The following is a 27665-nucleotide window of genomic DNA, read 5'->3' as shown; positions in this document are numbered from 1 at the left end:
AGACAAAAAAAAAAAACTTGAGCAGCGATTCTCAAAGTTTGGTGCTTTGCCATTTTTAGGGAGGTTTTGAGAACGTGTCAACTATAAGTACGTACGTTAGCGAAAGGGAGGTCCAAGCTGAATCCCGGTTTATGTCGCAGCCACTCCATCAAACCTTTGCTGGCGGCCACCTCCCGTTCCATGGACGACACCTCCGGGTGGGCGGGCGGCGGCGTTGGCGCCGTTGCCGTCGCCGACCTTGACGAGGGCGTGGGCGCCGCCGCCGCCGGACATTCCGATGACGAGGGAGACGGAGATGACGTGGACGACGACACCGACGACTGGCTCGGAGCCTCCACGCGACCCTGAATGAAAAAAAAAAAAAAAAAGTGGACAAACATACACACGTCAGTATATATAAAAAAGTCTAAGCACCCAGCTGATATTTTAAAAAAATGAAACCAAGATAATATATTAAAATCATTTGAAGAATCTTTTAAGGGGAGAAACATAAAATGACAACCTAGTTGCATAAATATGCACACCCTCAAAGACAAAATCTAGACAAAATATGAACTTTTTACTGCTGAAAATAGCTCAATGAGTCAAGTATTCCTTCAAAATAAGACTGGTATTGGCACCAATACCGATACCTGGTATCGGTAGTCACCCATCCTCATCAATTTGAGCCAAGGAAAAACCCCGCCTCTTTTTTCATTTTTCAACTGAGTTGCACATTTTAGGACACATTGAAATCACTTCCGATGAGTGGTGCACCGATCGATTGTCCGGCCGATTTCCTTAGTTTTGGGGGGGAAATCGGTCATCGGCCGATCACTTAAAAATAAACTGATCTTATCTCTCTCAAGAGGTCTGAAAAAGGTCTTCTGTTGAGACAATTAATCGGCTCTAATTTTTATTTGAGAGAAATATTTTTTTCCCAATTAAAAAAAAAACGGGATCGGCAAAAATCGAGCTCGGCAGGTCAGAATTTTTAAAAGGCCGGAAAATTGCGATCGGCGCACCCCTAACATCCGATGGATGCTTTTTTTGCTGCAATGATTCCAAAGTGTGAACCGACTCACCTGTGTCGCGTCAGGGACGTGCACGACTTTGGTGAATTCCGAGTAGAGCGCCTCGGCGTTTCTCCTCCGCCCCCGCCTCCTCCTCAGGCAGTCGTCCGCCCTCAGGCTCCCGTTGACAATTTGTCCCGTCACGGGGTGGATGAGTCCCGCCTGGAGGATTCCCGCCATGTCCAATCCCGCCGCCGAGCCCGCCAGGGGCGCCGTAATGGGCGGAGGCGGGGCCAGCTTGCGGGTGGCGGGGTCGCCCGAGTCGCCCGGCGACTTGCTGAGATCCATGGCCGCCTCCTGCCAGCCGTTCAGCAGCAGGGCCCGCTGATTGGCCGGCGCGTCCCCTCCGGCCGTCCGAGCCGAGGCCGCCGCCGCCTTGCCCACTAACGCCTTAGCGGCCGCCGCCGCCACCGCCGCCGCTTCGTAGTCGAAGGAGTGGCGCCCGGCCGAGCGCTTGAGCTCGGGGAGGAAGGCCGGCGCCACCAGTCTCTCCTGTAAGAGAGGGAGGGAGGTGAGGCGCCAAGCCCCGCGCCCGCCGCCGCCACGCCCCGAGTACTGTCAAGGGTGGACAAGACACACAAGAACGACGGGCTGATTAAAACACAAAACACGCAAGCAACGTAACGTTTCATACACACAAGCGTGGGGGACGGGTCGATTATGAGTGCAACCACAATTAACAAACACAAAACAAAAATTTTATTCATTATTTTTTGTCTCATTTGCTCGCAAAAACATATAAATATGTTCCATTTTAAATGTTTCAAGTGTCCCAAAGACGTATTTATAAGTTTGTTTTTTTATGCTAGAGCATAACAGAAAGCTTTGATGCAGCCTCTCAACTGCAAAGAATGGTTGAATATGCTAATTTGGTCATTGTGGAGTGGAATAATAGAAATTGTAATTGAATTTCAATTAATTGTACAGCCCTATCTGGAAGCAATAAGAAATGTGGTCGACCCACAAAAAGTCATTCCTGAAAAGATACCGTCTGCCATTTTGGACTTTTCTAGTAGTCCTTTCAAGAAAACCGTGTCCCAAATTTCAACCTCATATACGTGTCAAAAGTTCCTTTAAAGTCAATTCATTCCAATTCCTGCTGAAGATGGCACATCAACACGCACACACACACACCGAAATGTCAAGACGTCAAAGCAGACAAACTGTCTCACCTTGGGCAACCTGGTGAGAGGAGGCGGTATGATGGGGAAGGCCAAGCCCGTGTTGGCGTGCTGGATCCTGGCCTGTCCGGGGGAAGATGAGGAGGACGACGAGGAGGAGGTGCTGGCGGCGGTGCCGGCGAGGAAGGCGGTCCGCTGAAGGTGTTGCTGGGCCAAGTGGTTGATGGCGCCGGAAGCCGGCGGGTCGTACTGGTCGCTGGACGAAGGCCATTTGCCCTTGAGGATGGCGTGGCAGATGCTGTCCAGACGGTTGATGATCACGCGGTCCTCAAGGGAACAAAAACACATACGCCTCAACTTGACACACGAAGCTTACAATTCGAATTTGAGAGACTAACTCAAAGTCCAGCTTGAGCATTAACTCGAAACCCGAAATTGAAAAGCTAACCGGAGCTTCTTAACACATTCACTGCCAGCCCAGCAAAAATGCATAATTTGACGTCTTTTTCCGTCAATGGCAGTCAATGAGTTAAGATGAGATCTAACCAAAATTGACGGATTTTTAAGCAAAATTTGCCTTAAAAAAAGAAAAAAGGAAAAAAGGATGCTGCAATATAATCACAAAATATATTGGCACATTGTGTTTAACACATTCACTGCCAGCCCAGCAAAAATGCATTATTTGACATCTTTTTCCGTCAATGGCAGTCAATGAGTTAAAAGCACAACCTTGGCTTCCCGAAACACGAATTTCAAACTAAACACATTCCATTGGAGTGAAAGACAAACGCAGAATTCAAATCCTAATTTGAAATTAAAACCTTGGCTTAATCGAAATAGCATCAAATCCTGCAAACAACTCGCACCTGTGTGTATTTAAAAAAAAAAAATAAATCACCCTTAAAAAGCAATTTGTTTTTTTTCGTGTACTTAGAAATATTTTGCGATACCTTGGGCCAGTCGGAGTAGGAGTAAAGCGCTTTTTCCTGGAGCAGCTGCGCGATGGTGGGCTCGCGGGCGTCGTGGATCTCCGGCGCCTCGCATGCCGACAAGGGAGGAGCCGTCAAGCCGCCGGGACTTCCTGAATAGTCGTCCACCGCCTCCACTGGAACAAACCAACGGTTATCGTGCAGTAGGGATGTAACGATGGTCACGATGCAATAATTTTCACAATATTGTGGGGAGGTTGGCGATACAAAAAAAGGTCACAATCTTACAAAAAAAAAAACAAAAAAAAAACATTTTGCTTTTGTACATTACAGCAATGCATATAAACAACCTAAAATCTCTAATAACACTTCATGAGCGCACACTTTGAGTTCCTCCACAGATTGACTCACTTCACAAGCACATAACGTTCTCCTTCATCTGACCAATAGCATGGATTTTAAACATAGAAGAGCCAAAACATGCCTTGTGAAAATTTAAATGTACTAAAAAATAAAAATAAAAAACAAAAAAGGTCCTTGATACAAAATCAAAACTTGTTGATTGAGCGATCCTTACCCGGCGAGGAGGACGTGTCCTCGTCCTTGGGCTGGCATCTGACCTCCATGCTGAGGTCTACCCGCTCCGTCTTGGCCTCCAAAAAGTCCCGCTCCGTCTCGGCCTTGACACCACGCAGGTCCAGACCCTCCGGCTTGGTTTCCTCGGCTGTGGGCCGGAGGACCTCCCCTTTATTAACGCATTGGGAATCTGCTCCTTCCGATTCGTCGGCGGCATCCTCGGACTTGACGGAGATGGTCTCGGGGTCCCTGTCTCGGGTCTCGATCCGGAACTCGGGAACCTCCTCCGAGGGCGGACCCGCCGCCTCTTCCCGGTGGTCCGTCGCGCCGCCGTCTAGAAGACAGAACGGCGCCACCATCTGGTCCGAAGCGGGCTCTCCGTTCCGCCGTCCGTCTCCCTGGAGAAGCTCGGCGGGCGCCTCGGCCGTCAAGTCGGTCACGCTCGTCCGCTCCTCTTCCTCCTCCTCTTCCTCTTCCTCGGCAAACATTAAGGTGTCCACCTCCTCCATGGGACACATGAGGTCGGGACAAAGCCGGGTGGGGACCTCCATGGCGTCCGACGACGAAGGAGGCTCATCGGCGTCCATGTGCGCCGCCAAGTCCAAAGGCAGGCGCAGACTTGGAAGGTCGCCTGCCACGTCATAGATACAAAAAAAAAAAAAAAAAGTCAGAAGTGAGGTGGGCTTGAAAGCAAAAAATAAACTTAGCCACCAGATGGTGCTAAAAATGCACAAATGGAAATCAACCTGACTTTTTTTTTTTTTTTTTAACAGATGTGGTTGCCTTTAAATATTGTGAACATGACGACGATATTGTGGCAATTTTAATATCACGATATTACCCTTATCGTTACATCCCTACTTCAAAGTAGTTAAACAGTAAATCTGCTCGCGAGATGAGACGAGTAAGATGGCCGCCTTGTGGCTTCAACGGCTTGCACAGACAACGCCGGGTGATTTGAGCACAACATCACGCAAAACATTTTGCTGTAAAAGCAGAAGCAAGCTCGGGATGTTGCACAAAACGATGACGACGACGCGGCTGTCCGCCATTGTTGCTGACAGACTGGCGGGTCGCACGCAGTCACGGGAGGATGACGTCATCACCGGAGGAGTAGCTATCCTGTATATGGTGTCCACATTGGAACGTACGTTTTGAAATCCTTCCACTTTGGAGCCCCGTTTCAAAAGTGACCGGTTTCCGTCTGTGAAACCGAGCCGCTGTGTGGACAAACTGCCTTAACGGTAAGGAACTTGTGCGGATACACTGAAATGGGCTTTCATGTGAACGGGGCCTGAAACTTGAAATACTAAAACCTCACTAAAACTAGTGGAAATCCTGCCACCATTCTCTTACTTGGAATAATTCCAATTCTTTATTTTTCAGTCGCCACACGCGGCGCGTGCCGATACCTTCGTGCGCGTGGCATCGGTCGTCAAGTAGAAGCTGGTGTTTGCCCACGCCGACGACGTCTTGGCCCTTGACGTCGAACTTGAAGTGGCCTGCACCCGCGTCGCCGGTCCCGACGTCGGCCTGGCGGTGGGCCGTCATGTCCGGGGGGGAGAGCGGGGGCTGCGGGGGAATGTAGGGCGGCAAGGGGCTGGCCGCCAGGTCGCTTTGGTCCACGCCGGCGTCTTCGCTCACGCCGATGTCCTGATTGATCGAAAGCAAAGAAACCATCAACATATTAGGCCACTGGAGCACCATTCCTAAAAAAAAAAAAGAAAAAAAAAAGAAAGAAAAAAAAGACTGAATTTGTGGCTAAGAATTTTTTAATTTATTTCAGACGTTTTAACCGCAGAACTCATATTCGTGAAGAAAAATGTTTTGCAGGTTTGAATTTTCGTTGCTTTGTTAGATTTTGTTCACTGAAATAAGTAATCAATGAATCCGATAAAAAGAAAACCTTTTTATTCCATCTTTTATTGAAAAACAGGATGTTTTTGGATGATGTTGAGTTGGTAAGTTAACATCCATGCTCGATTACAAAGAAAATAATTTTGAAAACGAAAAGAAGATGTTTAAATGTAAAAAAAATGTTAATTCCAAATTCTTTCAAACACTAGAATTATGCAAGTTTCTTTTTTGATGAAACAAAAATGAGTAAATTATCCATCCATTTTCTAATTATTTAGTTTTACTGGATTTGGACTGATTTTGCAAAACCCACAGAAGATTGTATTCAATTGCTATCAAAACATGGAACCTACCATAAGAAGAAAAAAAAAAAAAAAAAAAAAAAAAAAGTATAAATACATCTTTGGGAGCATGGTAATTAAAAAGATGTATTAATATGTCTTTGGGAGCATGGTAATATAAAAAAAAAAAAGTATAAATACGTCTTTGGGAGCAAATGAGTTTAAGAAATTAACATTTTGCAAATCTGAAAAGTTGTTCAAAAAATTCAAGTTAAGAAATGGAATTTGAATTTTTTTTAAATTTCACGTCAATAATTGTCTTCCTTTACTGAAAATGAATATCGGCTCCAAATATCGGTCATCGGCCTCCTTCGCTACTAATTGTTGGTATCGCCCTTGAAAAAAAACAAAAAAAAAAAACAACATATTGGTCTCTCTCTAACCAACTTGGTTTTAGATTTTTTCCGACTGTATTGAAAGTCTAACAGGAATCACGGATGATTAACGATTGCTGTTTGACACGTTTTCAAATTTGACTGCAGCCGTTTAAGAGGCGCAAACCTTGAAGAGCATGAAGCTGGCCGACTCCACCGAGTCGGCGGCCGAGGGGTGAGAGGGCGAGGACGAGGGAGGGAGGCCCAGACACTCCTCCAGGGTCCCGTCCCCGTCGTCGCCGTCCCCCCGCCGAGCCTCCTCCTCCTCCTCGTCCTCCTCCAGGAAGCCCGTCGGTCCCAGGATGGGGTCCGACTCGTTGAACATGTGCTGGGCCGGGCTGGGCTGCTCCGTCCCGTCCCACGGTGCCTGCAACCAACGCTTATTTCAGTCAACTAAAATTACAACTCAAATTCTATTTTTGTTTTCGATTTTGTTTGTGGTCACGTACCTGCAGCCGATCCAGCTCCACGGACGGCGCCAGCAGCCCGGTCTCCTCGGACGAGCCCTGCTCGCCCACCACCAGCACGTCGTCGCCGCCCAGTCGGCCGTACGAGTTGAGCATGCTGTGACCGCCCGCCGCCGAGTTGAAGGGGAAGCCGTTCAGTGCGTCCTTGGAGGCCTTGCCCCCGCCGTGCAGCGCCTCCGCAGACATGGCGTCCAGCTCGGACAGGCTCTCGTCCAACAGGAAGTCCCCCCGAGGGGCGGGAACCATTGGCAGACCCGGAGAGGCGGCCTCATCCAGCGGGGGCGGAGGAGGAGGAGCGTGCGGGTGAGAGGAGGAAGAGGAGGAGGATGAAGAGGAGGGAGGCGCGGCCTGCTGAGGGTATTCCGGAGGCTGGGGGGAGTCGAACAGGCAGCAGTGGGGGGGAGGAAGCTGAGGGGCGGAGCACATCCATTTAGAGGGACGATTAATTGTCACATATGTTCCATACATACAACTGACCATCATTACCAGCTTTCTGATACTACTCAGTGGCGCAGTTGGGAGAGTGCATTATTCATTAACCAGAAGGTCGTGGGTTTGAATCCCACCTCCGACTGTACATTGCAAATATATCCAGGGCCATTATGCTAAGGGTTATACTAATGCTAATGCTAAGTTTGCATGTTAAGTTAATGCTAACTTAGCATGCCAAGCTAAAATGGTAAGCTAATGCTAAACTAATGCTAAGCTCATGTTAATTTAGCATGCTAAGATAATGCTAAGATAAACAAGTGCTAATGCTAAGTTAGTATGCTAAGTTCGCATGCTAAGCTAATATAAAATTAACATTCTAATGCTAAGTTAGCATGCTAAGCTAATAATGCTAAGCTAATGCTAAGTTATCATGGTAAGTTAACATTAGCATTAATTTATTAGCTTAGCGTTAACTTAGAATTAGCATAATATGCTAACTTAACATTAGAATTAGCTAAGAATTACCTTAACATGCTAATTTTGCATGTTAACTTAGCATTGGCTTAATATTACCTTTAGCATGCTAACTTAACATTAGGATTAGCATAGCATTACGACTAGCATTAACTACTACTATTTATCTTTCTATTTCCTTCATTAGCATTCAGCTTTCAGCATTCCCATGCAATTTCACTTAGTCTAGTTGACAATAAAATGATTTTATCTTATGAAAGAATTTTTTCCCATGTGGCAAAATAAGTAAGCGCAACATAATTTTAGTTAATTAATTGTAATTACCTTAGATCTGAAATGTTCAACATAATTTGCTGACAAAAAAATACAGGGGTTTGAAATCATTGTCCTGACTAAAACATTGACAGTTTTTGTTGACTAAAACTAGACGGATAAAATGATGTTTTATTGGACAAAAAAAAAAAAAAGATTAAATTGCTAGGACTAAAATAGACTAAATAAAAATGAGACGAAGTTGACTAATTATGTTAAAAGCTAACATTGCGTGACTAAAAAATGTAAAAAAAAAAACCCCGTACGTACCCTGTGAAGGTGGGAGGCGTGGTGGTGTCCCCGGACGTAGTTGCGGTGGGCCTCCAGGAAGCCGAGCTGCGGGTCGTTGAGGATGTAGAAGTCGGTGCGACTCAGGCCGTGCCGCGCCGCCCCCACCAACAGGTCGCGGTCGTGCTTGGCCGACTCCCACCACACGGGGAGGTAGAGCGACGGCCGGCACAGACGCAGGCGGGCCGACAGCAGCGGGTGGCGCAGGACCTGTGGGACAACATCGGGACACGCAGGTCCGTCGGCTTTTGGACAACTCGCTCGTTTTGCGGCGGGCGGGACTCGTTTCGTCACCTGCTCGCGGATCTTGCGCAGAAGCTCGATGCGGTACAAGGTCCGAGCGGCTCGCTCTTCCGTCAGAGGCTCCACCGGGACGGCCGTCCCGTCCACCAAACCTGAGACGGCGAAAAAAATAGATAAATAGTGCGTCAAGACCCAGAAGACGAGCGGACGCGCCGGCGAAGGTCGACGGACGACCTTCGTCCTTCCTGGGCGGCAGCTTGCAGGCGGCGCGGCACATGTTGACGAAGGCGTTGAAGTATCGTTCCAGGCTGTCGTCCGTCTTGCGCTCCAGCCGCGCCAGCGCGCGGAACTGCGACCAGTCGAAGGTTTTCCTCTCGGGGTCGAAGGCCACGCCGAACGACGACACCGTGCGGTAGAAGTCCATCTGCTCGCGGCGGCTCCATCTGGTAAAAAAAAAAAAAAAAAAAAAAAAGGCACGTCTTGTTGCCATGCCTTTCACACGCATCCGCGCCAGAAACAAACAAACAAACAAACTGCCTGTGCCTTTCACACAGAAAAACGGCTACGTTGGTGATTACATTGTGTCCGTCCCTGTCAAAATTCACTTTTACCTGCCAGATACTGGATGGTTGTTTGTTTGTTTGGTTGATTTTGTTTTTTTCATCTTATTCCATTTTTTTTTTTTTTTAACTAGAGCTGTCAAACGATTACATTTTTCTTTTTAATCAGATTAAAAAGGCGTTCGTATCGATATTTTTTGCCAGCCAAATTCGACGAGCTAAATTATTTTTTTTTTCACCATTTTATTTCATTTGACTGGTTGATTATTATTATTATTTTTTTTTTTTTTTACTAGAGCCGTCAAACGATTACAAATTCAACGAGCACCTGTTGTGTTAATGTTTTTTTTTTTCCATTTTATTTTATTTTATTTTGTATTGTATTTTTTTGTATTGGTTGGTTGATTGGTTGATTTTTTCCCCATTTTATTTCATTTTTTTACTAGAGCTTTCAAATGAATACATTTTTAATCAAATGAATCACTTAATAAGGCTTTTTTATCAATTGTTTTTTTTGCCTGTCAAATTCGACAAGCACCTGTTATGCGTAAAATTTTTTTTCCATTTTATTTCTTTTTTTTTTGATTGGTTGATAGGCTGATTTTTACATTTTTCCCCCCATTTTATTTATTCTTTTTTTCTCTCACATTTTATTGGTTAATGATTGACTTTTCTTTTTTTTTTTTTACTAGCGCTGTTAAATTCTTTAATCAGATTAATTGCTTATTAAAAAGGCTTCTTTTTTTTTCCTTTTTACCTGAGTCTAAGCCAGAAACCAGCAAATTGTCGCCGTTATTCCACCTGTGCCTTTCATGCAGAAATTTTGAAAATAGTCACTTTTTTAATCCGCCTGTACATTTCCCACAGTTGTCAATTTGGGATTTTTGTCTGCTTGTGTCATTCACACAATCAAACTACAAAGATTGTATGTTTTGATCTGTCCTTTCACACAGAGATCTGCAAAATTGACATTTATCTGCCTGTGCCTTTCACGCCGATCTCCGCAAACGTGTTGCCAAAGTGAGGTATCAATCGTCCTCTCACCTTCTCTGCCACTCCATAAAAACGGCATCGGATTCGGCGTGGGCGGCGGCGGAGCAGCGCCTCAACTCCTCGCCCAGCTGCCAGGCCAGCGCCCCCCCGTGGCCCAGGGGGGCGCCGGCGCCCACCACCCCCAGGCCGGCCAGGCCGTCGTGGAGCAGAAAGTCGGGGCGCAGGAGGGGCTCGCGTCGCAGCGTGAAACGTTGGTAGGCGGTGATGAGGCGGCGCAGGCGGGCCGTCAGCGCCGGGCCGGCGGGCCAAAGGGGGCGCGCTTGCACCACGTGCAGGGCCGCCACCCCCGTGCCGCTTCCCGCGCCCCCGCCGAAGGTGGTGGTCACCAGCGTGGCATCCTGGGCGCACAAGTCGGCGGGCGACGCGTGCGAGTCTGCCGAGTGGAAAAAGGGTAAAACAGCATCACTGTTAAGACTTTCACACGGAGACCGACACAAGTCGGATATGTTTCATCTGCCTGCACCTTTCACACGGAAATTGTTGTTCTTTTATCTGCTTGTCTGCCTTTCAGACAGAGATCTGCAAAATTGTGTTTTTTTCTGCCTTGGATTTTCAGACAGAGATCTGCAAGTGGCTTTTACACAGAGATCCTGCAATTTTTTGCTTTTATCTGCTTGTGTGGCTTTCACACAGAGATCTGCAAAATTGATTTTTTTGTAACCTACCTGTGGCTTTCTGAAAGATTTGCAACTACCTTTTATGAAGAGATATTGCAAGTGTTTGTTTATATCGGCCTGTGCCTTTCACACACAGATCTGCAAAATAGTTTTTTTTTTCTGCCTTTGATTTTCAGACAGAGATCTACAATTGGCTATCACACAGAAAACCTGCATCGTCTGCCTTTTACACAAAGACCTGCAATGTTGTTTTTTTTGTAACCTACCTGTGTCTTTCCGGCAGATTTGTATGTGCCTTTTAAGAAGAGATATTGCAAAAAGTGCTGATTTTTTATCTGCCTTTCACACAAAGATCAGCAAAATAATGTTTTTTTTTCTGCCTTTGATTTTCAGAGCGCTGTAAGTGGCTTTCACACAGAGATCCTGCAAAACTGTTTTTCTTTTGATCTGCTTGTTTGCCTTTCACACAGAGATCTGCAATATTTATTTTTTGTAACCTACCTGTGCATTTCCGACAGATTTGCAAGTGCCTTTTACAAAGAGATATTGCACACAGATCTGCAAAATAGTTGTGGTGGGGGGATTTCTTGCCTTTGATTTTCTGGCAGTTAGTATGCAAGTGTCTTTTACTGAGAGATCCTGCAAAACCGTTTTTCTTTTGATCTGCTTGTTTGTCTTTCATATGGAAATCAGCAAATTGAATTATTATTTTTTACCTGCCTGTGCCTTTCTGACAGATTTGCAAGTGCCTTTTACGAAGCGACACTGCAAAAGTGTTGATTATTATCTGCCTGTGCTTTTCACCCATTGTTTATTTTTTTTAAATCTACTGGTGCCTTACGAGTCTCCAGTCGGTGGTGAGGCGTGGTTGAAAGGGGGCTACTGACCTGTTGCAGCGCCGCCGTCCGGCCTGTCGGAGGCGTCGGTGCTCAAGCAGCTCTCGTCCCCCTGATGGAGGAGCACAAAACGTCACAGAGCGAGCGGACGACACGAGGACGAGGAATGACGAGAACGCGCGCGTACCTTGTTGCTGCTGTCGTCCCGCTCGTCTCCTCCTTCGCTTTTACCGTTGGCGCTCTCGCCGACGTCGTCCGCTTTCGCGACGCTGATCAAAAACACACGCACACAAATTTGTTCACGTCTTTTCATAACCGCTTCCGGTTGTCTCTTCTGTCTGTCTCCTGTTTTTTTTAGGCCAATGCCAATTTTTGGCAAGTATTAAATATATATATATATATATATATATGAATCAATGAATGTTACCAGTAGTTGGTGTATCATATTTACGTATTTAACTCATTTGCTCCCAATAACGTATAAATACGGTTTTTTTAATGTTCTAAGTGTCCCAAAGACGTATTTATACGTTTAAATTATACGTTTTTGGGTTTTTTTATGCTACAGGAAGAAAAACTTTGAGGAATTCCGCTACTAATTTGTTTGTTTTTTGGCGACACTTACTTGTCGGCGACGTCGGCGGCCATCTCTCCTCCTCCTGCTCCCTGCTCGGCCGAGAGCGCGGTGACGTCGGGCATGCCCACCCTCTCCAGGAAGCACAAGTGGGCGTCGGCGCGCATGGCGTTGTAGCGCTCGTAGCCTGTTCGGGGGGATGCCGCACGTTTCAAAACTCTCCTTGTTGGTCCCAAACGTCACGTCACATCGGTGGAGCTCACCGTGCTTGTGGACGCCGACCAGCAGAGACTTGTCGGCCTCGGCGTCCCACCACGACACCGGGATCTCGATGTAGTCGATGTCGGGCAGCGACACGTCCAGTTTGCTGGGGGTCACACAATGGATATCAATGTCAGCGTGGAATTCTGAACTAAAATGTCCACAGATTTAAGTCAAGTTTTTATGAAGTCAAGTACATTTTCGTCTCGTCTTCATTAGTCGACAAAAAATGTATTTAGTCAAAGGGCTGTCACTATTGAATATTTTTGGAAACGATTCATCTATCCATTATTCAAACTATTAATTTATTCATTCATTTTAATTTTGCAATAAAGGGTATTAAAAAAGCCCCCCCACCCATTATTATTGTTTATTAACTAGTGATTGTTGTTTATTTCGCACTTTGTATACTGATTGAAAAAAAATCAACCAAAAAACAGGAATTGATGTTGTACTATGTTCCCCATCTGGTCATTGTTTTCCAGAGTAAAAACATATGTTTATTTATCTTCTGGGTTTAATCAAAATAAGACCGTCTTCTTTCATGGACTAAAAAAAAAAAATATTAAAAAATATTAAAAAATAAATAAAAATAAAAAAATCAGTGAACAATTACTGATCAGAGAAGATTTGGAGAATTTTAAATGAGAAAATGGCTCCAAACGATTACTGGATAATCGATTACTTTAGTCTAGTCTAGTTTGAGTCAGGTGAAAAATGTGTGTTAACGAGATTATTTTTGTTTGTTTTTTTTTCATTGTATAAAATGAACACTGCTGTGGTGAACAGGTGATGCCTCCACACCTGGCGGCAGTGCCTTCCAGAGCCTGATTGGCCGCTTCACCCAGAACCTCCACCTTCAGGTAGTACAACATCCTCACCCTCAGCAGAACCCTGCACACAAAAAATAAATAAATAAATAAATAAAATAAAACACAACATAACATATGGATATTATCGCGATATTTAACAAGTACCTAAAGAAATAACATGTTTATTATTATCAAATGAAAGAATAAAAAATTTTTTCATGTGGTAAAATAAGCAAGCTCAATGTGTTGTTAATTAATTGTAATTAATTACTAGGGCTGCACAATAGATAAAAAAAATATCGATATTTTTTCCCCCGATATATTGCCCAGCCCGATTTTGAACGAAATGAAAAAGTTAAGCTTGCGCTGACTTGTTGCAGTGTTGCTTGAGGTGCTTCTTGTAGCTGTCGTCCTGCAGAACCACTTCGGGGTTGCAGTGGGCGAGCCAGTCGGCGTTCTTCAACTCGGGAACGCTCAGCGGGCTCTTGAGCTTATTGCCCTTGCGCCCGCGAGGAACCGGGGCCGACAGACCTGAGGGGGAGGAGTCGAAACGGTTGGGTTTTGACGAGAGACGGACGGACCGAGTTGTGTAAAAAAAAATTTTTTTTAAAAGTGGAGGTGCCGACCTGAGTGGTTGAGCAGCTCCTGGTCCTGGTCCTGGCCCTCCTTGCTGGGGGAGATCAGGTCCCAGATGAAGCTCTTGATCTTGTCGTCGCCTTTGTAGTGCTTCAGGCAGTAAACCAGAAGAGCCCTGACGGGAAAAACAAAAAAATACATAAAACGATGCTGTCGTAAGGTATTGCCAGTTCCATTTTGATTCACCCATTCATCTGCATGCATCCGATTACCAGTCCACTGGTCGACCATCAATGCAAGCATAGGAAGATTTGTCATTCATTCATTCATTCATTCATCCAACCGCTCAGACTTACATAACCATTCATCATCATCAGCTTTTGCTCATCCATCCACCCAAACATCTATCCATTTATCTTCAACATATTGACACCATCATATCATATCCATTCATTCATCCAACCGGCAGACATGCATTCATCACTCATTCATAACCCAAGCTATCATTAATTACACATTTAGAAATCACTGATAACACAAACTTCCAGTCATTTGCATGTACTCATTCATCCATATATTGATCCATCTATTCATTCGTTCATTCATTCATCATGTATCCAGCCAGCAGGCATGCATTCATCACTCATACAACGTCATCAGCTTTTGATCATCCATCCGCCCAAACACCTATCATCCATATACTGATCTATTCATTCGTTCATCATTTATCAACCAGCCTGCATGCATTCATCACTCATTCATAACCCAAACTATCATTAATCACACATTGAGAATTGACTGAAAGCACAAACAAACCCAGTCACTTGCATCCATTCATTCATTCATCATGTATCCAACCAGCAGGCATGCATTCACTCTTGCTCTCATTCATAATCATTAGCTTTTGATCCTCCATCCACCCAAACTGTACATATACTCATTCATCCATTCATAAACTAGTCATCAGGAACTATCAATTCATTTATTCACCTTTGTTTCATCCAAACAAAACCATTCGCTCATTAGCCATTCATCAGCAGCCGTCTGTTCACTGTCACTCATTCATCATCCATCCCGTCACACGTGTTTATTGAGCAATCCGTGGCATCTAAAGAGCCAAACCTCTTTTTCAAAACTCACACATTCATCACGCATCGATCAGTCCCAAGATCCATCCCTCCACGCAACAATTCCTCATCCATTCATCGGCGGGCGGCTGACCTGCAGATGGCTTCCATGTCTTTCTCGTTCAGGTGCCACTTGAAGCGACCGTGGTTGAGGATGTCCTTCCAGCGGCCCCACCTGCGACACGCCCACCCACAACAAATATGAACAAAATCGTCCGGAATTGCGCACTAATATCACAATATATTGCGGAAACCTTTTTTTTTTTTTTAACACCCCTACTCGGGAACATTTGTTAGAAAATTGGCAAAAAAATAAATGAAAAAAATGTTGATTTCTTTTCCAAAGTAAAAGAAGATGTTTGCAAACGTCTTTTGAAAAAGACATTTTGAAAATTATATGTATGCTATTTTATCTTATATTTAAGATATTTTATATCTATGTATTTATATTATAGTTATATTCTTTTTATTATAATGTGAATTATTACTTTTGAATTATTTTTATTTATTGATATATTATTATTATTATTATTATATGATTAGTTTTATTGTAGATTATCGTGGATTTATGACCTGAGCAATATATCGATAATGGCGGTATCGTCATACAGTGAGATAATCTTTATGGTGAGCCTTGTATCACATATGGTATTGTGAGGTACCCACAGGTTCCCACCCCTAATTTCAATGATTGGCAAAATAATGGTGATGACTATTAGTCCCCCCCCCCCCATAATGGAGCAGGCAGCCGTACAAGGACACTGACCCAAAGACAAGCAGGTTCTTCTCCACGCGAAAGCACTCGGCGCGCAGGTATCGGCGGGCGCGCTCGCCCAGGCGCCGCCCGCGGCACGGCTTCTCCTCCGAGTCGCTCTCCAGCTCCGAGAACTCCATCAGCTCGTCATCCTCGAACGAATTGTAGTGGCGGGTCTGCTTGCGAACGCGCGGCGTGTCGATCACCAGCGACTCCTGAGCGCAAGCGGAAAGACGCGCTTAGCATGGACCAAACGAGGTTCGCTTTGTCATTTAAAAAAAAATATTTTTTTTTACCTTCTCCGATTTGGAGTCTATCTCCACTTCGGCGATCTTGGCCCACTTCTGCCAGAAGTTGGGGTCGTCCAGGGAGATGTCGGTGCGGTTGCCCGACGAGATGAAGCTGGCCTGGTCAAGGGAGGGGTTGGGGAAAAAAACAAAAAAAACAAATCAAGGCAAGTTAGTAACTTATATTTGACTGACCAATAGGCGTGGGCAATATAGGCTAAAAAAAAAACAACAAAAAACTGGATAACGATACCACACTGCCCCAAGTGGCCAAATTGGGTACAAAATGAACAGCGTTTCCAATAAAAAGGCATGCACAAACAAGGGCAAGCCAGTATAAAATCAATTCTGAATCATACGAAATGAGAATGGCGATTGCATTGAGCGTACCTTGGCAAAGGTGGACCCTTTTCCCTCGGACTGTATGGTGATGGTCTGCGTGCGTCTCTGCAGGATCTGGTCGATGTCTTCCTCGCAGAACTTGGAGCCTTCGTCCTCTTCGTCCATCAGAGCGCCGTACGCGCCTTTCTTCAGCAAGTCCTCCAGCTCCAGCTTGGACAGCTGCTGCACCTGCGCCCCAAAAAAAAAAAAACGGCATCATTCCAGATCCGACAAAACCTCACCAGACGATAAGAGATGGACCGATAGTAAATCTGCCTGGTCATTGCGTTTTGGCGAATATCGATACTATTGGCTTTTTTTTTTTTTTTTTTTTTAATTGTGTTCTCCAGAAATTGAATTTAGTCTAGTTACTAGGTAATTTTCACGTAATTGATCCTTCAATTTTCTTCTTAAGCATTCAGCTTTCCCACACAATTTGTTTTCTTTGTTTTTTGTTGTTGTTTTTTTTTTAATCTGATGGGATTGTTTTTTTTCTGCGGGAGTGTGATGGGACGAGAGTTGAAAAATCGACCGCCGCGCCGCATCTCTCACGCCGTTGAGTCCGCCCTTGCGGTTGATGTCCTGGAGGACGGCCTTGTCCAGGCCCAGCTTGAGGCTGGCCTTGTCGAACATCTCCCTCTCGTACGAGTTCCTGGTGATGAGGCGGTACACCTTGACGGCTTTGCTCTGGCCGATGCGGTGGCAGCGCGCCTGAGCCTGGCGGCGGGGGAAATAAAACGGCGTTTTTTGTTTGTTTTTTTCTCCCCAAAACTGCCAGATAACGTTCGTTCGCTGCCGCTTACCTGCAGGTCGTTCTGCGGGTTCCAGTCCGAGTCGAAGATGATGCAGGTGTCGGCGGCCGTCAGGTTGATGCCCAGGCCGCCCGCCCGCGTGCACAGCAGGAAGACGAAGCGGTCCGAGTCGGGCTTGCAGAAGCGGTCGATGGCCGCCTGACGCAGGTTGCCGCGCACGCGGCCGTCGATGCGCTCGTACGTGTAGCTGGGGGACCAGACGCACAAAACAACACAAAAGTTGTGTTGAAACGTGCCCACTGACCAATAACTCACATCTGCGCATAAATGCATGAGACCGGCGTTTATTCAACCCAACAACAACAACTTGTGTATCAGACAAACCAATTAGTGTTTATTTTGTCAGCCATTTTGAAATTTTCATTTCAGTTCGTCAACCTCATCCCGTTTTTGTTTCGTCCTTTTTAGTCGACTATAAATCGAGCATTTTAGTCTTTATTTTAGTCCAAGAAAATAAAATGTATTTGTCAGGTTTTAGTCAACAAAAACTATCGACGTTTTAGTCTACTTTTAGTCAGGACAATCATTTAAGAACCGCATTTTTTTTGACAGAAGATAATGTTGAACATTTCAGGTCTAGAACTATTTCATATCGAACATCTTTTTGATGACAACTTGACACACAATTACAGTATATCAAGTGTCTACTATGGCTCCATGCTATGAGCTAGTAAATTAAACAGCATTCGTTAGTTTGCTCGATTCACTTTGATTCATCTTTCTTTCCTTTGAACTTTCCTCAGGTCTCTTCTGAACTTCACGACTCTGGCGAGACTCTCAAGTATTTGGTTAAGGTGAAGGGTAATGGGATTTTTATTAGGTCTTAGGTGAACTGATGAGTACAATTTCACACAGATTCACATGCACACAAATGCGCACATATGCACATTTAAAAAAAAAATAAAAAAATAAAAAAAGCAAATGAGAGCGATATGTTGAATCGGTAAGACTGCCAAACAATTCTGAGCTCTCTCTATAAAAATAAATAAATAAATAAATAAATAAATAAATACTCTATGACCTTGTCGGATTTAAAACAGCTCAAATAATGTACAAAGTATACAACAATGGCCATCTTTGCCACAGTATTCAGAAGTTGTTCAAAATCAAAGAGGGACACGACTGTAAGCGGTTGGAAAGCGCATTGGCAACTCACCGTCTCTGTATGAGGTAATCCTCGAGGATGTCGAGGCATCGGACCATCTGCGAGAAGACCAGGACCTTGTGGCCGCCGCTCAGCAGTTTTGGCAGCAGCTTGTCGATGAGCACCAGCTTGCCGGCCGCCTGGATCATGGCCTGCAGCTGCACGTCCGACGCGTCCGCCCCGTGACTCTTGCGGAAGCTCTCCAGGATCTTCTCCTCGGCCCCTGTCACCACAAAAAAAAAAAGAAAACGCCAAAGCAAAGTCGCTAACGCCTCCAGACTAGACTGGTGCAAATCAGACAAAACTGCCATTAAGTGTATTCAAGTGATCATTAAGCGCTACGTCACGATGATTACGTGACTGTCCAAAATGCCCGCTACAGTACTTAATGTAAAAATATTCATAAAAAGTGCTATGAAATCATAATCGCTCATCATAAATTGGCAATTTTTTCAGGGTTGAAATGAACCATCGGACGTTATTGACACGTTTTTGGGAGCAAATGAGTTAAGAGGTGAACGAGGCCTCACCGGTGATCAGGTACGGGTGGTTGCAGCACTTGCGCAGCTCCATCATGGTGTTGATGAGGTTGGGCATGTTGTGCTGATTGGCGCCTTTGGACAGGAAGGAGAAGTTCTTCTCCAGGATGGCCCGGTAGTACTTTTTCTGCATGTTGGTCAGCTCCACCTGCAGGGAGGGATGGAAGGGCAAGCGCGGGTTAAGTTGTGAGCGACCTGTCGGGAACGGGACAAACGGAGAGAAGAAAGCGGCACCTCGATGATGGTCTCCTCCTTGGGGGCCAGGTTCTTCTCCACGTCGTCCTTCAGCCTCCTCAGCATCATGGGCTTCAAGATGGCCTGAAGCTTCTTCACCTGAAAACAAGATTCCGAGGACACGTCGTTGATCATTGGAGTTTTGTCTCCTTTTCAAATAGTAGTGACTAGGGCCCGACCGATATGCATTTTTTGAGGCCATCTATTATTCGCAGAAAGAAAAAAAAATTCCAATTACCGATGAATTTGCCGATTATTTAAAAATATATAATGCATAAAATGATGCCCTTCCCCAATTCATTTTCAATGGGTGCCACTTAGGTACAAACTTTCGCTATTAAGATTCTCTGCTTTGAATGACCATATATAAAACATAAATAAATAAATAAAAATCATTCATCCAGTATACAAGGTTATTGTATAGATTTATGTGTCAATAATAAAACCACTTATTTGTTTACAACTGCTGTAAAGCATGAACCTTTTCGTTTATCTGTATTTTTATTTTGCATTATTTTCACAAGTCTTACTGGGCTAACCTTTGACCTCGGGGATTTTATTTCCTGCCATGTCATGTGGAAATGTGAGTTAAGACCAAAATAAATAAATAAAAAAATGAGAAAAGAAAGTCCTTGAATCTTTGAAATATAAACTTTATAATATAACTTGAAAAGGCAATGACAAAATAAAAACAAGAAAGTGAAATAAGAATAGAATAAACTAAAATAATGGAAACTGAAAAAAAAACAGTAGAACAAATACTGACTGTTCCGGTGCGTTTTGGCCTCTTGGGAGCAGTGTGGTGCCGTGCATCCATTGGGCTACACACTTAAAGTGAAAGTGAAATTTGGACCAATTGGCCGATGTTTGAAGGCCAATAATCGGCCGATTCATCGGTGGGGCCCTAGTTAGTGACCAAACACGAATTGACAGTTGAAAACGGCCTCACCTGCTCCTCGGTTTTCAGGTCCCCAAACTCGTCGAGGAAGGCGCTCTCCGAGGGGAACTGCAGCGGCTCCAGGAAGTTGAGCAGGCTGAACAACTCCTCCACCGAGTTCTGCAGCGGCGTTCCCGTCAGCAGGACCTTGTGCTCCTGCCCCCACCCAAAGAAGGTGCCAAACGTCGGACCAACGGGAACCGGTTCCACGGGGAGGGAGGGAGTCGCAAGTCAGTCTCAAGTTCAGGCCGGTGACCGCGGCAACAAAAATCAAGACAGTCCACTTGGCGTATCAAAAACGATTAGGGATGGCCCAATTACACTTATTTTTTCAACCGAGTCACCTCATTTTGACATCGAGTCCTGATCCGATACCTCTGCATTTTATTAAGAACAAAGTTTTTTGTTTTATTTTTTAAATATATATATATATATATATATATATATATATATATATATATATATATATATATATATATATATATATATATATATATATATATATATATAAATTGAGTTAGTTTTAATTAGTTTTTAGGGTGGTTTTGTTAGTTTTTATTAGTTTTAGTTAATTTAATAAATGCTCAGATTTAGTTTAGTTAGTTTCGGTATTATTATTATTATTTTTATTTTTTAAGGGTGTATTACTTGTGCGCAGTATTTAAAAACCACTATTGGAGTGACATGTGAAGCTGCTTTTCTATTGGCTGCTGCTAGATGAGGTCACTGCTGCGTGACACAGTTACAAACAAACGTATTATGGTTAATATCAAAATAAATAGATTTAAAATCATATTTAAATTTAAAATCATCCCCATATGCGCATGCATTAAATTAATTACCAAAGGACATTTTTGCTAGAATTAGTTAGTTCTAATTAGTCTTGTAAAGATAAAATGTAGTTCAGTTAATTTTCGTTTTTTAAAAAGCATTTTTGTTTTTATTTTGTTAACGAAATAACATTGCTCCAGATCTAATAAAAAGTTATAAAATAAAATAACCTCGTATGTTTATATGAGGAGACAACGTCCAATTCAGCAACCACGTGATGGGACCCGATTTCCGATCACGTGATCGGATCGGGACATCCCTACTAGGTATCAATATCTTGAACATGGTAGCAACTAGCAACTTTATGAGACGACAGTCAGCGCAGAGCGCCCGTGTGACCACTAACTAACGTTTTGTGACTGACCAAGTTCATGAGTTTGAGTCCCTCCAGCAGCTTGCAGTTCCTGTTCTTCAGGCGGTGCGCCTCGTCGATCACCACGCAGCGCCAATGCAGCTTCTTCAGCTCGGGGCAGTCGGCCATCACCATCTCAAAGGTGGTGATCAGACCGTGGAACTTCAGCACGCTCGGCGCAGTGTTGCCCTGGCAGGGGGAAAATAAAAAAAGTTTGTTAGCTTCATGCTAATGCGAACAAAAAGAAGAAGAAGAAGAAGTAGAAGTAAAAGAAGTAGAAGAAAAAGTAGAAGCAGAAAAATAAGCAGAAGTAGTAGAAAAGTAGAAGAAGAAGTAAAGTAGTTTTTTCCCCGTTTCTAAATTCCAAAATCAACAAATCAAACTGAGCACACAAAACAGAACCATAGAAGAAGAAGAAGTAGAAGAAGAGGAGCTCTCGAGACCTGCGCGTCGCGATGGAACATCTCGTACTGCAGGATCATCTGGCGGCTGATCTGCGAGCCGTGGTACACGATGACGTTCATGCGCGTCCAGTTGCGGAACTCGCGCTCCCAGTTGGTGATGGTGGAGAGCGGCGCGATGATCAGGAAGGGGCCCCGGATGCCCATGCTGAACATCTCGTACAGGAAGGTGATGGACTGGATGGTCTTGCCCAGGCCCATCTCGTCCGCCAGGATGCAGTTCTTCCTGCGGCGCGCGCACGACAAACACGTCAACACAAACAAAACATCCACCACCTGTGCGTCTTTCATTGCAGTGTAACTGGTTGGGGTGGGAACCTCACAATACGATACCAGGCTCACGATAACTATCTCACGATATGACAATACATCGGTTTATTGGTCAGGTAATAAAGCTATGATAATCTACAATAAAACTACTCAAAACATAAACTGATGTTTTTTCCATGAGAAAATAATTTCTTTTTGAACACAATATTCAAACTGGTGTCTTCTTTACAGTGAGTTACTTTAGTGTATATTTTTTAAACAAATATAAACGTCTTCTTAAGACAACTCTCCGTTAAATTTGTGTCTTTGTTAAACACTATTGTCATTCCTTTTATTAACTGTGATATTTTTTGTGTAACATTACAAAAGTAAATAAATAAAAAAGACATGCAATAGGTTTCATATGAAATCCAATAGTTGAACATTATCGAGAGGTAATTACAATTAATTAACTAAGAATATATTGAGTTTGCTTATTTTGGTGCATGAGAAAGTGTCAGTCTTTCATTAGATCATAAAAATGTCATTTCTTTAGATAACATGATACCTGTTGTACCAGTTGAAGAGCAACCAGTTCATGCCCTCCAGCTGGTACTCGCGCAGCTGGTTTCCGTTGCGGTAATCTCGCGAGCGTTCCAACTTCTGCCACTTGTCAGGGGGAGGGCGCTCCTGAGCACAGACACCAAACACACACATGGGTGTTGATTTTTTTTTTTTTTTTAATAATAATTAATAAAGAAAAAAACAACAACTTGTATTTCCACATGAATCCATTAAGTGCCTGGCAAAACATGCCTCTGACTTTTGAGCCGACCCCCGAAAACCTCAATTTTTTTTTTTCCTTGATTAGAATTCCTCCCGCGCCGTCGTCAATGGCGTCATTTTTATTTCATAACTCCCGCGAATCCGCATCAACCATAAATGCTCGGAAAAAAAAATCCCGGAATCGATTTTCCATTCAAAATGATTTCCGCTTCATTTTATAGATGAGCAATGAATCGTCATGATCTCCTCCGTCCTGACTCGCTAATGCTAATCAGCGCGCTAAGTGGCGGCACTTTTATCGCTCAAAAGAACGGCTATTTATATAAAATGCTCCAGGAATGTATACAGAGAAGGATCTTAACATTACTTTTATTGGCATAATTTGATTGTTACTTTTTTCCTTCTACTCTCTTATGTGGCTACAACTTTAACGGTGAACGCACGGAACTACACTGTCCCCAAGTGGTCAAATCGGTGACAACATGAACAGTGTTCCCAGTACACAAACAAGGGCAAGACAGTATCAAATAACATCTACACCTTTGATTTGAATTCGGACTTGCACTTAGATGTCCGCAAATCGATTTTTGACCCTTTTCGATGTTCCAAACATAGCCGAAGATTTTAATAAGAAGGTTTGCCCCTCTCTCCCCTCACCACATGTCGCAGGTCCGGCGGCGGCTTTTGAATCTCCTCAAACTCTTTGATTTTCTCCGGGTCCAAGTCCTCCTGGAGCTCCCAGGTGGCTTCCTCGTAGGACAGGCTGCACCACTTCACCAGGTAGTGCGTCACCTCCTGAAATACGTCAAACAAATGCAGCCGTATGCAGGCACGCGTGTGCGTGCGTGTCTCTTTAAGTGCGTCACCAACCTCTCCGGTCTCGGTGTCTGTGGTAACGGCCACCTCCAGCACCCTGTCCACCTCCACGTAGTCGGGATTAAATAAATCCTCATCGGGCTGTGAAACATGAGAAATTCAAAAGATTGAAGGAACAAAAAAAAAGTATATTTGTATCTGTTTCCGTTTTGCAGCAATTAGCATTAGAATACAGCTAAGTTTAATCATCATTTAAATTCCTGGTGAAAACACTGGCAAAAAGAGCTTGTTGCAACAATAAAAACGGAAATCCTTTTTTTAAAAAAAATGAAAACTCACTGAAATTACATTTGATGTTTACAAAACTAACAAATACGAGCTATAATTACAGCAAAAATGTCCTTCGTTTTCGTCTTTGGTAATTAATTTCACGCATGAGCCTTTGGGGATGATTTTCAATGTGATTTGAAGTCGATTTAGTTTGATATTAGCCGGAAAAAAAGGATGTTTGAAATTGTGTCACACAGAAGTGACGTCATCTCGCAGCAGCCAATAGAAAAGCACCAAAATATGACGTCGCTCCCATGCTGTTTTTTAAATATTTCACACAAGTAATACACATAAAAACTAAACTAAAACTAATACTGAAACTAACTAAAACTAAATTAATTCTAAGCATTTATTAAACAAATAAAACAGAACAGAACCACCCTGAAAACTAATTACATTTTAAAAAAAGAAAACCTAAAATGAAATAAAAAAATAACTAAATCGAAAAATTCCACACAAAAAATTCCACGTCAAACCATCTTCAGTGGGCGGAGTTTTCCAAATAACTCCAGGGAGTTGTGGCAATGCTGGCGGTTTACCTCGCTGAAGAGGTGCTTCATCTGCGCCCGCTTGGTCCGGAAGCGTTTGATCTTCTGGTGGATCCTGGGATCTTTCTCCAGCTCGTCCAGCGTGGCCCACTTGCAGTGCAGATACGAACTGCATGGGACACAAAAAAAAAAAAAAGAAAAAAAAAAGAAGCAAGGAGACCAATGTGGGGAATGAATGAAGGACTGCAAACCAAAAAAGAAAAAAAAAAGAAAATCAAATCGAGCTACATGCGCTCACAAGTTTCGGTACTTGACGTAAAACTCTTCCGTCTCTTCGGCTTGCTCCTCCGATGACGACGTCGTCTGCGGAGGAGGAAGTCGATAATCAATCAGATGAAGAAGACAAACGTCATCAGATGAAAGGCAAGTTTTGGTTTACCTCCTTTTTGACTGGTCGCACCGACAGGATTTTCTCGATGATGTTGGCCTCGTCCTCTGGCGGCTCCTGGAGAGGGAAGAATATTAATAATAATTATTATTATTATTATTACTTTTGCTTTTTTATACAACACGCACAAAAAAAAATGTGTGAACATATTAAAAAAAAACATCAAAGTAACATGTTGACATTTTGCTAGATTTTTTCTTGTACATTTAACAAAAATAGAATTTTCTTTGAGTTAGTGATTTTTTTATTTTGAAAAACAAAAAGAAAAAAATATTTTCATAAAAGTTTTGTCATTAGAAATAAATTATTTTGCATTTTACTTTTCCAGTTATTTGCTTTTATCCTGAAATCAAGAAAAACCGGTGCAGGATGACTTTTTTTTTTTTTCCCATGGGGAACAAACAAAAATGCTGTTGTCATTTTACGATAAATTTGTTTTTTTTTAAAAAAACAACAAAAAGAATATATTTTGGGAGGAACCTTGAAATGATCATATTCCGTTCCTTTTCTCCGAAACAAATGAAAATATTTTGGTTCAATGTATCTTTTTATCCAAAACTAAAAATGAATCAAACTTCAAACAATAAATCCAAAACTGCACATTTTCCCACTTAAAATGCCAATCTGTCTTTCATGTTTTGAAATGGAAATGTGTTTCCTGTATGTACTGTACCTCGGCTTGCCAGGCGAGCGCCGTGGCATTGAGCGCGGCGATGCGTCCGGCCCCCAGGACGGCGATGGTCTCGCCGTCGTCGTCCACCACCTTCAGGTCCAAATCCTCGTTGTACTTCCTGCGCTTCACTTGACGGCCCGAGCGACGCTTCTGAATAATCGGACACACAAACAAACAAAAAAACAATATATTGATGGAAAACACATCTCGTGTGTAATGGTGTACATGAACTGCACGTCCAGCGTGTTGACTAGAAACCTCTGGCTACCTCATGATACGATACGATATGTGATACAAGGCTCACGATAACGATTATCGATATATTGGTCAGGTGATAAATCATAAAATAATAATAATAAATTATAATAAAGAATAAAATTAAAACAATACTAAATAAAAATACATAAATGAACATCAATGAATAATAATAAAAATAAATAATTAAAAAAATTCACAATATAATAAAAACAATATAAATAAATAAAAATAATAATATAAATATCAATGAATAATAAAAATAAAATAATTTTAAAAAATCACCATAAAATAATATATATAAATAAATATATATAATAAAATAAAAATAAAAAACTAAGATGCTGAGTCTTCTTCGCCTGAAGACTTCCGTCTATTTCCCCGCCACTCTTATGAGACACTCCCCCTAATGGCCTGCCAAGTAATTGCTCAATAAGTCATGAACCATGGAGTCGTTATAGTGGCTGGATATGGACAACAAATATCGCAATACTTACCGCGTTGTCCAGAGGGTCCTGGCTGTCCTCTCCGCCCGTGTTGACGGACAGCGAGGTGGTGTCGTCACTCTCCTCCGCCCCCTCGGGGAGGGCCACCGTCAGCTTTCTCCTCTTGACCTTCTTTTTCCTCTCCACCGGGGCGGCGCCAGGATCTCTGTGGAAGGAGAAAGAGGAGGAGGAGGAGGAGGAAGTGGGCATTTGCTTTCCTTTGGCTCGGATGGCCTTACCTGGGTCTGCGGCCCCTCTGCTTGGGTGCCGAGTGGGGGGCAGCAGGCTTGAGGCCGGCTTGGTTGTGGTTCTTGGGGGGCGGGGCTTGCGACCTGACAGGCGGGGCTGTGGGACAGGATAGCAGGGTGACATCAGAGCACAACTTTGGGAGCAAAAGACAACTACGGCAACTTATGTTGTTTGTTTTTTTAAACATGATTTTTGGTTTGTTTATTTGTTTGTTTTTTGCGTGGCCATATCGCTCGAACCGTACGTCCGACCGGGGACATACTGGCATCCGCGGATTCGTTTTGACGAGACCTTTCCAACGGTGTCTCTCAGAAAAAAAACAAATGAATAAAACAGCATTCATAATAAACTAAAAATCATACATTAAATAAACATATATATATATATATATATATATATATATATATACTGTGCTGCATACTGTAATAAGTAAATTTAAAAAAAAAATTTTTTTTAAATGACTAGAAGAAAAAAAGGGAAAAATGGACTAAATGGAAAAACATATGAATGAAAAAGCATTTCCAATAAAGTAAAAATCATAAAACGAAAAAATACAAAGGAAAAATATATATAATTAACTGTTTTTTGTTTTTTTTTTAATTAACGCGGATTTCCATTATCACGGGTAGATTTGGGAACGTAAAACCCGCGATAAACGCGGTGTCACTTACTAGTTGTACGATATTGGAAAGATCATGCAATATTGCTGCTGAATATAGCAATATTGATATTGAGATACTGCACCTTGCTGAGGGGGAAGAGGAGGCAGGATTTTGATCTTGGGTTTCCTCCCTCGTTTCCCGGGCACCTTAACGGGCACCTCTGAGGGAAGTGGCATGGCGGCGGTGGGGGGGGCACAGGTGATTTTCCGCCTGGCGCCGTGCTTGAGCTCGGCCCGAGTGTCCGGGACGGCGTCCCCGCTGCCTTTGGTCCTGCGCTCCCGCCTCTGTTTGGGAAACAGGCTTTACTATTAGCATCATTTACAAAATGTAGAAATCAAAACACCTTTTCCACTTTAGAAAGTCACAAATTTGTGAATTTTTTTTCTCGGCATATTGCCCCCGCCGTCTAAACAAATTATATATATATTTAAAGGTAGCCCTAATACGCCGTCGTAGACTGGAACTGCATCATTTGTTTACAAAATTAATTCTATCTGGTTGTTTGTTTCTCTTTATGTGACCCTAAAACTAATAGAAACTCAACACAGGCCACCACCATTTCTCGAAAATAACCAGTGTTGCCATATTAAAACCTTGAAAAGCAAGTAAG

The 27665-nt window shown here is 43.3% G+C and overlaps 1 protein-coding gene across 9 annotated transcripts in view; it reads right to left on the bottom strand.

Annotated features, from left to right (window-relative positions):
* chd6 (chromodomain helicase DNA binding protein 6) overlaps nucleotides 1–27665 on the bottom strand; it is a 52832-nt gene that overhangs the window by 3060 nt on the left and 22107 nt on the right. For 8 of the 9 annotated variants that reach the window (XM_077529038.1, XM_077529044.1, XM_077529045.1 and 5 more), the window contains 41 exons: nucleotides 27138–27339; nucleotides 26384–26489; nucleotides 26157–26310; nucleotides 25405–25554; nucleotides 24723–24788; nucleotides 24582–24646; nucleotides 24335–24452; nucleotides 23520–23606; nucleotides 23307–23444; nucleotides 22432–22553; nucleotides 21597–21840; nucleotides 21166–21342; nucleotides 19983–20126; nucleotides 19034–19132; nucleotides 18791–18947; nucleotides 18273–18483; nucleotides 17108–17303; nucleotides 16857–17021; nucleotides 16314–16493; nucleotides 15933–16043; nucleotides 15649–15851; nucleotides 14977–15057; nucleotides 13806–13930; nucleotides 13551–13710; nucleotides 13172–13261; nucleotides 12370–12473; nucleotides 12158–12293; nucleotides 11720–11801; nucleotides 11584–11644; nucleotides 10071–10452; nucleotides 8701–8909; nucleotides 8518–8618; nucleotides 8206–8433; nucleotides 6700–7125; nucleotides 6378–6617; nucleotides 5091–5331; nucleotides 3680–4309; nucleotides 3124–3278; nucleotides 2225–2500; nucleotides 1065–1607; nucleotides 96–344 (listed from right to left, as the gene is read on the bottom strand). In XM_077529038.1, the coding sequence (XP_077385164.1) occupies nucleotides 96–344; nucleotides 1065–1607; nucleotides 2225–2500; nucleotides 3124–3278; nucleotides 3680–4309; nucleotides 5091–5331; nucleotides 6378–6617; nucleotides 6700–7125; nucleotides 8206–8433; nucleotides 8518–8618; nucleotides 8701–8909; nucleotides 10071–10452; nucleotides 11584–11644; nucleotides 11720–11801; nucleotides 12158–12293; nucleotides 12370–12473; nucleotides 13172–13261; nucleotides 13551–13710; nucleotides 13806–13930; nucleotides 14977–15057; nucleotides 15649–15851; nucleotides 15933–16043; nucleotides 16314–16493; nucleotides 16857–17021; nucleotides 17108–17303; nucleotides 18273–18483; nucleotides 18791–18947; nucleotides 19034–19132; nucleotides 19983–20126; nucleotides 21166–21342; nucleotides 21597–21840; nucleotides 22432–22553; nucleotides 23307–23444; nucleotides 23520–23606; nucleotides 24335–24452; nucleotides 24582–24646; nucleotides 24723–24788; nucleotides 25405–25554; nucleotides 26157–26310; nucleotides 26384–26489; nucleotides 27138–27339 (7614 nt within the window). The remainder of the gene's footprint in view (nucleotides 1–95; nucleotides 345–1064; nucleotides 1608–2224; nucleotides 2501–3123; nucleotides 3279–3679; nucleotides 4310–5090; nucleotides 5332–6377; nucleotides 6618–6699; nucleotides 7126–8205; nucleotides 8434–8517; nucleotides 8619–8700; nucleotides 8910–10070; nucleotides 10453–11583; nucleotides 11645–11719; nucleotides 11802–12157; nucleotides 12294–12369; nucleotides 12474–13171; nucleotides 13262–13550; nucleotides 13711–13805; nucleotides 13931–14976; nucleotides 15058–15648; nucleotides 15852–15932; nucleotides 16044–16313; nucleotides 16494–16856; nucleotides 17022–17107; nucleotides 17304–18272; nucleotides 18484–18790; nucleotides 18948–19033; nucleotides 19133–19982; nucleotides 20127–21165; nucleotides 21343–21596; nucleotides 21841–22431; nucleotides 22554–23306; nucleotides 23445–23519; nucleotides 23607–24334; nucleotides 24453–24581; nucleotides 24647–24722; nucleotides 24789–25404; nucleotides 25555–26156; nucleotides 26311–26383; nucleotides 26490–27137; nucleotides 27340–27665) is intronic. The other variant, XM_077529047.1, reaches the window with a different exon arrangement.

Source organism: Festucalex cinctus, chromosome 8 (genome assembly GCF_051991245.1).
Source record: "Festucalex cinctus isolate MCC-2025b chromosome 8, RoL_Fcin_1.0, whole genome shotgun sequence".
Taxonomy (NCBI): domain Eukaryota; kingdom Metazoa; phylum Chordata; class Actinopteri; order Syngnathiformes; family Syngnathidae; genus Festucalex; species Festucalex cinctus.
The sequence above is the reverse complement of the archived record's forward strand: the minus strand, read 5'-3'. Positions and strand labels throughout refer to the sequence as shown.